At 37.8% G+C, this 13,202-nt stretch overlaps 1 protein-coding gene across 3 annotated transcripts in view; it reads right to left on the reverse strand.

The window, feature by feature from the left end:
• Positions 1–5,878: 5,878 nt before the first annotated feature.
• The window catches only part of COL11A1 (collagen type XI alpha 1 chain), a 163,475-nt gene continuing 156,151 nt past the window's right edge, over positions 5,879–13,202 (reverse strand). For all 3 annotated transcript variants that reach the window (XM_072868974.1, XM_072868973.1, XM_072868972.1), the window contains 4 exons: positions 11,131–11,243; positions 10,239–10,307; positions 9,332–9,565; positions 5,879–7,627 (listed from right to left, as the gene is read on the reverse strand). In XM_072868974.1, coding sequence (XP_072725075.1) covers positions 7,481–7,627; positions 9,332–9,565; positions 10,239–10,307; positions 11,131–11,243 — 563 coding nt within the window. In that variant the 3' untranslated portion in view covers positions 5,879–7,480. The remainder of the gene's footprint in view (positions 7,628–9,331; positions 9,566–10,238; positions 10,308–11,130; positions 11,244–13,202) is intronic.

Here is a 13,202-nt window from a genome sequence, read left to right on the forward strand (position 1 = left end):
TTTGAGGTTAATATGTTTAGAAAATGAAATAAATAGACAAACTTCAATGTGCAGAGGGAGGTTGCAGACAGTCATCAATGTGAACTGATCTCCCTATTGTTTTCATCTGACTTTTGCTGTAGAGACAGTCCTCAGGAGGAGGACTGACCCATATGCTCCTCTGTGGTAGGAAAAGGACTCAGAAATTGAGCAGCCCTTGTCATTGCCTATTCCTAATCTGGACGTCTGGACGGCCTAGACAGGCTTCGCGTTTTGTGAGGCTGGCAGCATGTTAGTGTGGCTGTATGCTGATTTCCCAGCCTGCTCACCCTCCCCCATCGTCCTTTCTGCCTCCTTCAAGTACCTGACCTTAAAAGTTAAGCCTCTCGTCCGCTTTTCAGATGTCCTGTACTATTCAGTGCCACAATAAAATGTGGCTGCTCCATGAGAATAGAGCTCCTGCGGAAGAAGCAACTTCAGGAATGTCTGTTTAAGACAGAGGTGTGCTTGGGAAGGCAGGGGAGGGAGAGCAAGGGACAGGGACGTGGCTGCGGCCAGTGCTGCAGGTATTCGTGGCACCATGTTTCCCACAGAGGCCTGCAGTGTTTGCTACCCTTTTTAGGTGGCGCTTTTATAAACCAGTTTTGCTGCTGCCTCCTAATTGGGGGCTGGTGCACCCTCCTCCTTTGCAATGACTATGAGAAACAAACCTTGACCGGGGCTGTATACCAGCAATCACATGGGATGCTCTCAGACTGGGCCATAAAGATTTCTCACCCTCCAGCCCTGGGTTGAGGAGAGGGAGGAGCCAAGTTCTGCTCCCATCATCCTTTCCCCATGTATTTCCCCACTGCTTCCTTATTTACTTTTTTCCCCCTACATTTTTCTCCTTTCTGTTGTACGGTGAGAACTATTTCTGCTTGGTTTTATTGTGCCTTTCTTTCATAGAGATGCCTTTATTCAACTGTCATTATTGTACTCATCTCCTGTCCCTCAGCACACGGGGAAACAATCTCAGTGTGCATACTGGTGGACTTCCGCCTACCAGTCAAGTATTTTCAGTCAGTTTGAAGAAAAACACCTTATAATTTCAAATGGAAACATCACAATTTAAAAAATGGGAGAGGCGGGGAGGTGAAACGTACTTTCTTCTGTTCAGAAATGGGAGTGCTGTGGAAATTTTTTTACGAACTAAAATTCCATTTTTGGCCCTCTCTGACAGTAAACAGCTTTGATCTTAATATCTGTGCATTCAGCATGTCTGCAGGCCTACAGCAAAGTGGATATTTCTAAAATCCTTTTGAGGAATAACAAAGGGATAAGTGATCTCTATACATCCAAATCAGAATGTTACTGAATAGTGAATGTTATGAAGATTATATATTTATGCATTCTCCAGAGCCTGAGCCTTTGCATTGTGCTGTGTTATCTTGTGAACCAATTTGGAGAACAGGACCACAAAGCAGAGCTACTTTCCCACCTGAGCTGCCATTGAGATGATATTCTAATAAAAAAAGGCATAGGCTCGAGAGACTGTATGGATAGAATTTAAACCTTACCTATTTTTTTGTTAATATTTGACAGAAAGACACTTTTATGTCAATAAAAATAACTTAATTCTAAATCTCTCCACTTGTCAATCACTTAACATACTTTACATGCTGTAATGAACAGTGCCTGCTCTAGAAGTCTTTTAGGTCAGTGATAATACCCTAGCTGACTTCACTGGGCTTTCTGTGAAAGATTCTGAGTAAACTAATAAATAACAAATTAGTATCTCTGTTTCAGAAACACTAATTTTATTGGAATGTTGTTACTTGTTAGTCAGATCCTGAGTTCACAATTGAGTTCACAGTATCAGTTCACATTGAGTTCACAATGTCAATTCACGATTTCAACATTTAGTTAAAATTTTCCATTTAAAAGCACAGGTTTATGGCTCTGCTCTAGCTATGTTTACTTTTTACTTGTGCTAGGGAGCTACAGAGCTTGCACACTGGGCGTCCGCAGGCGATACCACACTATGGCCTAGCGTTGCTGCAGCACATGGTGTGCTGTGGCCATTTTCAAGATCTCTGGCTGTGAGATATTTCAAGGTGAGATGGGAACTGAGCAGGAGGCTTCTGTGTTCATTCCTGGTCATTAGGCTGACCTTGGGACTCTGGGCAGCCTTGTTGTCCCAGCCCTGTGCACTTGGAAAGGTTCTTTTAATTACCCATTACATCCTTACTATAGTGAAAACACAGCAGAAGATCCAGTTTAGAGAACTTCTGTGGCTAGAGAAGAATTAATTTGGTTTTCTTCTCGCAAATAATTTTACTGACCACCATTTAAGGCATAAAGCGAAGGCCAGAGCACAAAATTGGAAGACGGGTTTGCAAGCTGTTAAAGAACTCTGACAGATACTTACATCCGATCTTCTTTAATGTACACAGAAGAAGAAATGATGATAAATGTTCCATCAGCCATTCTGCTTACTGTATCATTTGGAAAGTGATTAATTTCCCATTTTCTTGTTATCTGTCGAGGGCTTATTGACACTGTTGGTGGCAGATGTTTTTTGTTTTAAAATCATGAAGGAGGTTGAATGATTATCCTTGCTGAGCCTTATGTTGCTCTGAAAATACCAGTTGAGTATGAGAAAAAGCAGTAACGTTAGTCACTTGGGTGTAGAATGGCTGACAATCAGGAAATTGAAAACTACTGCTACTATTAGATTGTAATAGCTCATGAAATGTGTACTAGACATTGAAAGGCAATCAAGTAGTCAGCATCATCCACCAAAATGCAAATTACCAAATGACGATGAAAGGAAATCAGATAACAGACACAAGGTTTTTCCTGGAGAGTAAACTCTGGACTTGAACAGAACAACTGGCACCATCAAGAAATGGAAGAGAAAACAGATGCATTGTCTTCTTATTTGAGGATTTTATCATAACCCACTGACTGGGCCCTTGGTCATCTGCTATTTATATAAATTATATTTTAGTAGTGTATAATGTAATGGCAGCATGTTGGATAGATTGAATTTTAATTTTCATCTGTGTTTTAATCACTGTGCAAGCTGGAGGTCTTTTATGCTTCAGCAACATTTAGCTACAATGTCTTTTTGATGTTAAAAAAAATAATTTCTTAGATCATACCGCGGAGCAGAGAAGACAGATCCCAGCCCCGCTACTGAATTCTTAACAAACAACTCCTGTCTGTCTTACTGAAGTTAGATGCGTTTTGAAAGAGATCACTTCTCCACCCTCGAGAAACTGGAAACAACGTCAAGGTCTGGCAAAGCTCCTGTGAGAACCTAGACAAAACATGTCCATGGTAGCATTGTAGGCTTTGGCTCCATCCTCTCTCATTAGAACAGAGCCTTCATTCACATAGCCAAGAATAAAAAAAGACCAGTTTTGGCTAGAGCAGCATGTCTGAATATCTGTATGCTTGCAGCCTTCTTCACTTGTAATAATCTTTGATGTCCTTATTGAAAACAAAATGAATAAATGGCTTTAGAGCAGTCTACTCCTTTGCAATAATCTTAGCATTGCTTTTTACCGAATTAACAATGACCCTCTTTGATAATTTATGTGCCTAGAAGAGGAACACAAATAAGACAGCTTTCCAGGTAAATATAATAGACATGACATTTAATATCCTGTCTTTGTAATTTTCAAGTTATTTTTGGTGCGTGTACAATAGAATATGTTCATTCACAGAAAAATGAGTGTGCTTGTAATAGAAAATCAATTGCTATTAAGGCATCTCCTACCAATCATTAGCATGTGAAGCTTCATTTTAAAATTAACAAAGCTGTTCCCAAGGGGAAGAATCTTAAGCAAATAACTGCTTATTTTTTGAAACAGATGGTAGCTTTTTGTGTCACAAGGTGACTGTTGATTTTAGCCATAATGACTGCCCACTTAGACTGAAAAAAAAAAATTCTTCATTACATTTTATGAAGTTTTCCAAGAGATGTGCCAATCATGATGAACTGATATTGCCCTACCCTGGATTAGAAAGAGAAAAGGGGAGAGGGAGGAGAAGAAACTCTACACCAGCACACACAGGACAGTTTATAGCTCTATAGTTGTAGCTTGTCATTTAAATCTCTATCGTATGGCCATGTTATTCTGGACAGAACATTGCCTCAATCTGTAATATTTCCTGGCTTGTGTTTGCTGTGTGCCTACTTACTCCGTTTCCATGCAATGTGACAGCAACATCTGTATTTGCAGTGAAGAAACCGTATACCATCTCCAGTATGGCTTTTCTCTGTTTAGAGAGAGGCTTGAAGCAAGCCTTCAAGAAAAAACTGCCCAGTCTGCTCTGAGGTGGGGTGAAACCTCAAGATCACAGAACAAGATCACAGAACATCCAAGTTCTGTTTTGTCAGTTTCTAGAGGTAAAATCCAGATGTCATATAGCAATTTCAATCTTTTTGTGATTACACAGGTTTTTAATTTGTGGTGTGAAAAATACTAATCCTTGTTTTCTTATGGGCTTGGTTGAGTAAGGAATTTAGCTTGCATAGTTTTGGAGTGGGTATTTTTTCTTTATAACAGCATATGATACATCTGAGGTTGTATGTTTTTGTGGCTAGTAGGATTCGACTACAGAATCTGAAGTTTATTTCATAGAATGACTAATGTGTGAGTTTTGATGTGAAATTTCTTTCTGTTCTGAAGAGTGCTCTTTTTGTTTGTTGTTTTTTTTTAAGCACTGCTAATATGAGACTTCTGTTGAGGGAAAAAATAGCATAATTTTTGCTTGAAGGCAAGAATATATAATGGCAATTTTTCCCCCTTTAATCAGAACCTTTGAGAGAACAAGAACAGCACATTGAAACAGAGGATGGACAAAGAGGAGTCAGAATAACTAGCGGTGGTAAGTTGCTTTCATGACAAGGATAAATAGTAAGGTACCTGGCTAAGGCCTTAAGAAGGGCTAAAGAATAAACCTGATGAGTCTTTCTATGCCTGAGAGGTGTAGAAGACTCAAGTTCATTTCCTCCTTTGGGATGTTGTCAACATGAGCCTTGGCAAGACACGTTGACTAATTCTGGAAAAGATCTACTTTCATTTGGCTTCTTGCATACACCATTCCACTCTTAGAAACACCATTCTCCTGGAGCCTAATCCTGACTCTGCCAAATCACAACCAGCTTTATTTTTTTACCTGAATCACCCCAAAGCACCTGACCCAGAAGTGCTGTTTTTTTTAGATAGGGTTGAACAGCTCAGCACCTAACTTAACCTAGTCCACTTGAGCAGCAGAAAGTAGCTGCTTCTCTGCCAAACTTATTGGAGCTGCTTTCACAGCTGTCGTGGACATAACCAGAGTTCATAAAGAACAGTTAGCAGATTAAAAAAATATAAAACATTTTGGAGGAGGCTCCAGGTGACATATGTCATGTCTCTAGCTTGAACCCATCACCAGTTCTGGTTTCAGTATCCAAAACAAGGTACTGGAAAGTTTGAGTGGCAGTAGTTTCTAGGTCTTGGTCTAGTTCTTGTCTTCTGTTTCCCATCAATAAATAGGGTCATTTGCCTACCTTATGGGATCCTACAAGGATAAGCATGAGATTGTGAAGCACTCAGACATTGTAGGTTGTAAGAGAGTGGCTGGGGAAAGAATATCTGGTTCCTATCATGTGTTTGACAGTATTATGTGGCCTGCTGCAGCTACAGTCCATACAAACTAAATGTGAAATTATCAGCCTTGCTGCCAATGGCCAGATCAGCATCTTTTCTATTAACACTTCTCTTCCTAGTGCTGTTTCCCAGTGCTTGCCAGGACATGTAGTAAGATTACTTTTTTTTGAGTCTGGATGGTCTGGAAGCAGAGTGAGGCTACAGTAATAACAGTGGGTGAGGTCTGGACATTGAAAAAAGAGAATGACCAATCCAGGTAGACAAGACTTGATTTTATTAATAAAATTTGTATTTTCCTCTTTGAGGTGACAGTTACAAACTTTGGTTCAAAAATAAAAGAAAATATGAACAGCAAGAAGTTGACTTTTGAAATCTCACTTTTACATGTATAAACGTGCATAAGAAAATACCAGTTGGAAATGAGCCAGCAGAAACTAGTACTATTTAATTTAACAATTTATAAGAAATAGAAACAAACATTTATTTTCAAGTCTTACATATATTATGAAAAATAATTACAAAAGGATTTGTGTTGTAAAGCTAAAATGTAATTTCTACTTCCAACTACCTGAATAAAATGTTCAGAGGGAAGGCCAAACCAAATATTTTTTGTGAGATTTGAATAGCAAATTGTAACAGTTTGGGTCAAAGACGGCTCTGGAGGAAGCAGTCCCCTCGTATGTTGCTTAGCAACTATGTAGAATCACATGACCTAGACATATTGCATCCCTGGCCTTCAGGTGAAATAACAGGAAAAAATAATTCATATTAATGGGATGGGCAAATATTGTATAGGACCATTCTGTGGAACTTTTAGTATCCAGTTCAGGACGCAAACATCCATCATTGCTTACATAAAAATCCAAGTAAACACTGCAAAAATCCATAAATAACTGTTTAGAATCCAGTTTTAATATTTATGCAGACCAAATAAGCACAATGGAAACAAATTCAGATGAGATTAAAAAAAAAAAAAAAGGAAAACTATATGACTAATTTATTTCACACAGATTTTTAACAGCTCTCTTACACAGAAGTTGTTTTTTTTTCTTACATATTTTCCCCACCCAAAAATATAAACTAGTTTATTTTAGGTATATACATGTATCTTATGAAATTCTGGAATTAGAAGAGAAAATAAAAAGTCTGAGGTATAGCACCATGGAACACAGCACGTTTGAAGGTGCTTTCATTATTGAAATTCATCATCACAGAGTGAAACCAGCAGAAAAGAGTTGTTTGAGTGTGCTGCTCAAGATCTTCCAGTTTTGCCACCTTAAGTTTTTTTGGCGACTTCAAATAACAAAGCTCTTCAACAACAATATATACAAAGGGATTTTATTATTAATCAGAAATGGAATTGGCTTCACTGGCAATTACAGCTTTATGTTTTCAGAATACATACACAGTATTGACAATGTAGTTTTGTAATTATAAAATAAGAGCCAGATGCAATTCAGAGACACATGCAAGTTTTGGAAATGGACAGAGAAATAACAGTATAGTACTGTACATAGAATAATTACAGTTTATTAAACACTTTCTTAACACCTCTTTGTTGTAATGGAAGGAGCACCATGTCGTTCGTTTTTTTACAGCACCAAAGGAATCCAAAGGGGGGGTGTTCCTAAAGTAAGCCCTATGTTGTCTGTCTGTGCCACAGCATCTTTGCAAAATAAGTTTAAGTCATGTGATTCTGGCCCTACAAGGGCAACAATTACTTTCTAGTTAAGACATACATACACAGCAAGACATATTTTCTATGCCATCCTTATTCAAAACTTGCATGTGGCATGAAGTGGGTTGGTAGCACCAAAGTGCAACATTTCTGTTGATCTGATTTTGTCTTAAGCTTAACCAAGGAAGCAGACAGGACCGACCTCAAATCCAAACTTCTGGTTCTGATCACCAAAGTCATTGATCATCACATCAACTATAGGCACTTGGTCTATTTTGGGTGTGTTGATTTCGATCACCGTCTTTGCATAGCCCTTTCTTGACTGTTAAAAAAGAAGCAAAAAAAAGCAAACATAGTTATATATCAGAGCAGTAAGCATGTGCTGTAGATCTTCATAGGTTATCTCTGAAGTGTAGAATTTAGAAATTATTGCCCCCCTCATGCACCAGATACTACAAACTCTAAAGTTTATGTTTTGTTAGGATTTTATTTTTAAAATGTGACATGGAATGTTTTTGATTTTAGAAAGAGATCAGCCCATAGCTTTTTGACTTACTAAAATAGGCCTACAAATGAAAAATTATCTAAGACATTTAATGTTTCTTAGAGAATTCTGAGTTCACGTCTATACTATTTAATAAATAATAATATTCTCATAGCAGTGTGCATGTCTTCCTTGTGAAGAAATCACTAATTAGCTCTGAAAGACAGAAGGAAGATTCATTTCCAAGAAGAAAGACTAACCATCTCACAAAATATTACAGCAGCTCTTTGGACATGAAAGAAAGTAGTAGTCTGACAGGACTGCCAGGTGATGCACTTAGAAACCAGGTTTGAAGGCACACCTAACAAAGGCTCTCTACCTCCTCTAAATATCATCCAGCCAAGTCATCATGTTAGTTATTAGGACTGCACTTCGTTCAGATGGTCTCTTATATCTTGCTGAGACCCCTTTCAGCTATGCCAGGGTCCTGGAGTTTAGATGAGCATCCAGGCTGGTAGATCTGAGTGTTCTCAGTTTAGTGACACAGTTACACCCTAAATCACTTCCAGCTCTCTCTGGAGCTCTACACTCACCCACTGTGGATAACAAAAGCAAAATAAATATGCAGGACATACAGAAAGGCTGACATGAAGCAGTTATGTATTAGAATCTCATTACTGAGAGGAGAAGACTTCATTTACCTGAGCTGCATCTCTGTCTCGGAGCCAGGTATATATCCTGGCACCTTCAGGTCTCTAATTCTCTATCACTGACTTCTCAGGAACTGCCTTCAAAATGCTCCCATATCAAAACCCCAAATAATTAATGAGGCTTCAACTGTCACTGGCTCCTTTGATGGCTTTGTTTCAAAGTGTTGTACAAACCATTGTGTTTCTGAAAAGAGGTAATGGTTGCTATGCCTACAAAGACCCTGCTGGAGAGGTGGTCAGAGAGCTGACGCATGTTTGGACAGTTCCAGGGGTTTTAGCTGAGCTAAGAAAGGATTCTGAAAGGTACAGTCCACAAACTTCACCTGGCTTTGACTACCAAAAAATGAGAAAAAAGTCACACATCAAACTGTGCAATTAATTCACTATATTTGGGTACATACATATGGCTTAGTTCATACATGCTTTTACTGTATCACTAAATATTCTGTCTGCATATGCCTTGATTTTGAGTATAAATATATTCTGCTGATGGGTTGCCTCCCCTGATTATGGTTTTTTGCTTCTGTTCTTCTCTTATTCTGTGCTCAGACTAGCAGATAGTCTAGTTTCAGCACATTGGTGCTGACAGCCTGTATCCATACCAGGTTTCTTCCATTTCTGTTGCTTGGCTTATGGGGTTTTTTTTTTGGTACATATATGAAAATTAAATAAGGGACTAGTGTCCTATAGTTAAGAATCTACTAAAAGGCAGTCTATTACAAATAAAGTGTTTAGAAAGCTTTTCTCAGAAGCTGTGAAAAAATGAATTTGTTTGATTTCTACTTTAATTGACAGGTTGGTTTGGTAAAGACTCTTCTGAACCTCTACTTACTGCACAGCCGTCGTGAAGAGCTTTGATGTAAGGATTGTTGTCATAAGACATTTCTTCATCATTTGATCCTAAGAACCTTAGCGCTTTGTCATAGCTGTCAGATGATGCATCATGCCAAGCTGCGGACTGATGACAGTTGTAAGTGAAATTTTGTCTGGCAGAGGCACTCAGTAGTTTAAGGAATGTCATTTGGACCATATTAATGGAATTGCCTTCAACATCCAAATAGGAAAGCTGGAAAATTGAAGAAGTTATATGAATATTTATCTATTTCCTTTGTTAAAATGTAAAACAAAATTATTGTTGACAAAAGAACCACATAACTGTCCTTAATAAAAAAATCAACCAACATATAACATTCTATGGAGTTTTAAAGTTCAATAAAGCTATGACTCAGTAAATAGATTTTCATGTAGCAATATATTTAGGATGAAGAGCTAATTATTTTAGCTTCATTCTAATGGGAAAGACAGGGAATTACTCCTACCATATAGTGTAAAACAGCAGAATCTCTTTGGGAATCTGTTTTTAGTTAATTATAGAGTTATGTCAGCCTGCAGTCTCATCTTTGCATACTCAGTGTATTTCCAGTTACCTAGAATGGGGCAGGGGATCTGTGATCCAGCTGCTTTACTAAGGTTCAGTGGTGATATGTGGTCTGCCAGAAGCCAGATCCTCACCATCAACTGTGCAGGTGACGATTGGGATCATTGTGGGACAGTACCAAGTGGGCTCCTGCTGTCTAGTGGCAAGAGGCCATATAGCTGCTCTAATATTTAGGGCAAAAAGGCTGGCGCTGAAAAGTCTTTCCATTATCTAAATATTTATAAAATTCCTTGGGATCTGTTGATCACTGATAACATGTACTTGATTTGTGAATAACTGTTACATTGCAGTGACAACTTACAAGTTTGCCTCGCTTAAATTCACTAAACCAAGATCCTGGATTCTCCTTTGGCCATGATGAAATTCTAACCTGTGTGGTAAAACAGCAGAGATAGAAGTATTTAAAACATATGTTAACAGATACAAAGGTTTTATGTCACCTGGGACAAATTTCACATCGGATAGTAAAGAATGGTTCTTTCTGAGATCTCAGCCTCTTTAAAGCTCTAAAATAGGATGTTTTTCTTGTATAGGATGCCATCAAATTAGTGACTTTATATGGAATCCAAGGTGATAGCTTATAAAGAGAGCTAGTTCTATTTAAGGGAGACTGTTGTTATCTGTTAAGATTCAGGTAAACTGCTGGTATAAATTGTTCCTGTGAAGAGTGTCTACATTAGAGTTTTCACTGGTGTTGATACTGATAGATCTCTCTCATTTAGGCAAGCTTTTAGAAAGCCTTCCTCTACACCATATGCCCCATCAGAGGTAATTTATAACAATGAGTGAGGATACTGTTAATACATAGTGTTTTACGTCTGCTTTGCATAGGTATAAATGAACAGACATAAATGAACCCACAAGAGAAACACGGTAAGGGTTTAGCTTCTAGGTGTCAAATGCTAGATTATGTACTTTAACTGGCTGCACAGCTATGTTGCATTCTGAAATACAACTTAATGAAACACTAGCAAGCAGGTGCATAGATTCCCTATCTAAGCAAAAGAGTGAAAATGCTGTTTGTTAACTCTGTGTACCATTTTACCACTTCATTCAGATTTATGCAAATTTCAATGTAATCAGAAAGACAGACATATGAAAATGTGACAGTGTAATTATCCTGTTTAGTTCAACAGTGCAACAGCATAGTAGGATCTGTTAACAGCCATCTGAAAACACAGATTGGTACTTACTCCTTCAGATTTCTTATCTGGGTAGATGCAAGTTTCCCCACCTGCTGTGAAATTGCAGTATACTTTGAAGGAGTCTCCAGAACAGCCCTGGTTAGGATCAATCCAATATTCCCCTAAAAGAAATGAGAAAATATTTGCCTTATATAGTAGAAATGGTATTTGGAAGATCCAGGTTTTACTGCTCCCTAATGGTCCTCCAAAGTCTGTAGCAAAGTTATTTTATCTGAATGATGAGAAAGCAACCCTTTCTTCTCTGCCTTGTGATTTGTTGCTGCTGTTGTTGTTTATGAAAGATAACACCGGTCTAATTTTATCTGCGTCCTTGTGGTTTTGTCTAATTTTACTGCAAACCATGACTCTATTGCAGGATGCTGCTGAGGTTTTGGAGGAACTGTGGAGATCTCAGTCTAGAGGAGGAAGGACACTATGTGGGAAACATACATTGCAGGTCTCAACAGTTTGGCCATTTCAGTATTTCAGCTAGAAGGATAATTTGTGCCTGTGGTGGTAGCACTCTCAAAAACAGAGCAGAGGCAGCCTTAGGCAGAAATAAGCTATAGCTTAGGTCAGAGAGCAAAATCTGGAGTAATTTGCATACCTATCTACATAAAAAGGTGGTTGCACAGGGCTTGGTGACGTTGTAGCTCACACAAGTACCTAAAGCTTCCATTGGGAGAGATATACCTCAAGCAAGGATGTTTTTTACTACTGGGTTATGAAGCTGCAACACTAGTGAAACTTCAGGCTGCTTTAGTTGATAAAAACATCTTAACTAATGCTTGGTTAGATGACATAGTGGGAAAGACAGTTAAAACTTGCATGAGGCTTCCCATAGTTCCAGCAGTCCTACCAGACTGGCACGATTGAGAATTCAGGCCCTAAAATGCTAGGGTGAATGAAGGCTCGGGATGAAAAAGAGAGCCACAGTCAATCCAAGGTCCATTAAAAATCAGCGCTTTTTAAAATCTACCATTCGAATTATAATGATGATTTCTGTGATGTGGGTCCTTATCTCCAGCTAGTTTCACAGCAGGACAGCAAATGATTTTCTAACACTACTATTCTAATCCAGTTTCAGGTAAATAGTGGAGGTTTCAAAGAGGCATGACAAATGCTTTCACCAGTTCTGTCTTCTGAATACAGGGCACAGACAAAGCATTTATGGTACTTTAAAATTCTATTGCTTCAGGCTGTATTTATTGAAAACAGTCTTTCCTACCTGTAAGTCTTGTCCCTGGAGAATTCTGTATTTTAATGAATGCATTTACTTTTATTTTAGCCAAAATAAGATTACTTTGATATGAAGAAAGCTCCAAATAATAAGCAAATACTGGTAAATGAAGAAGGTGAATGTGTTCTATAAAAAACATTCATTATTATGGAGGTACTGAATTGTAAAATATGTACTTTTCATATAGCACATACACTGCTTAACTACTCCTCAAGGCAACCATCTGTTTTTATATATCTAGAGTGAAAGCAATAAAATATTATTAACTGTCAAAATCTATTTTTCCTCCCATTTAAAACCAGAAAAATATTGCTTTGAACTGGGAAAAATATCCATTGCAATCGAAAAAAAAATGAAAGGATGAAAACTCTGTGAAGGTTGGCTTTCATTTAAACCTTTCCAGAAGGGTAAACTCAGTTAGAAAAAAAGAAGAAAACAGCAAAGAATAATTACATCAAGATAGTTCTTCAGAACACAATGTCTTGTTCATACTGCTCTGCATTTTATTAAGGTAGTACTTAGTAACATTAAACAGTATCAGAGAAACTTGCATGTCTATTTGCTGAATGATATAGAACAGTGGTCATGCAGTAGAACAAATTATTGTTTCTAACGCTAAAAGAATAGGAAATTTTTTGAGAGTCATAATCATAATTAATCTGATATAATACAAATGCTATTTTTTATTATTATGCTTAGCTAAAGTATACAGCTACTAAAATAATTCTCGTTTCTTTTAAAAGAAGCTATTAGCTATCCCAGCATGCTGACATTTGTGATTTTACTTTGCATTGATCTAAATAGCATCAATCTTTCATCTCTCTCCAGTTTGGATAGTTCT

Source organism: Ciconia boyciana, chromosome 7 (genome assembly GCF_034638445.1).
Source record: "Ciconia boyciana chromosome 7, ASM3463844v1, whole genome shotgun sequence".
Lineage (NCBI taxonomy): Eukaryota > Metazoa > Chordata > Aves > Ciconiiformes > Ciconiidae > Ciconia > Ciconia boyciana.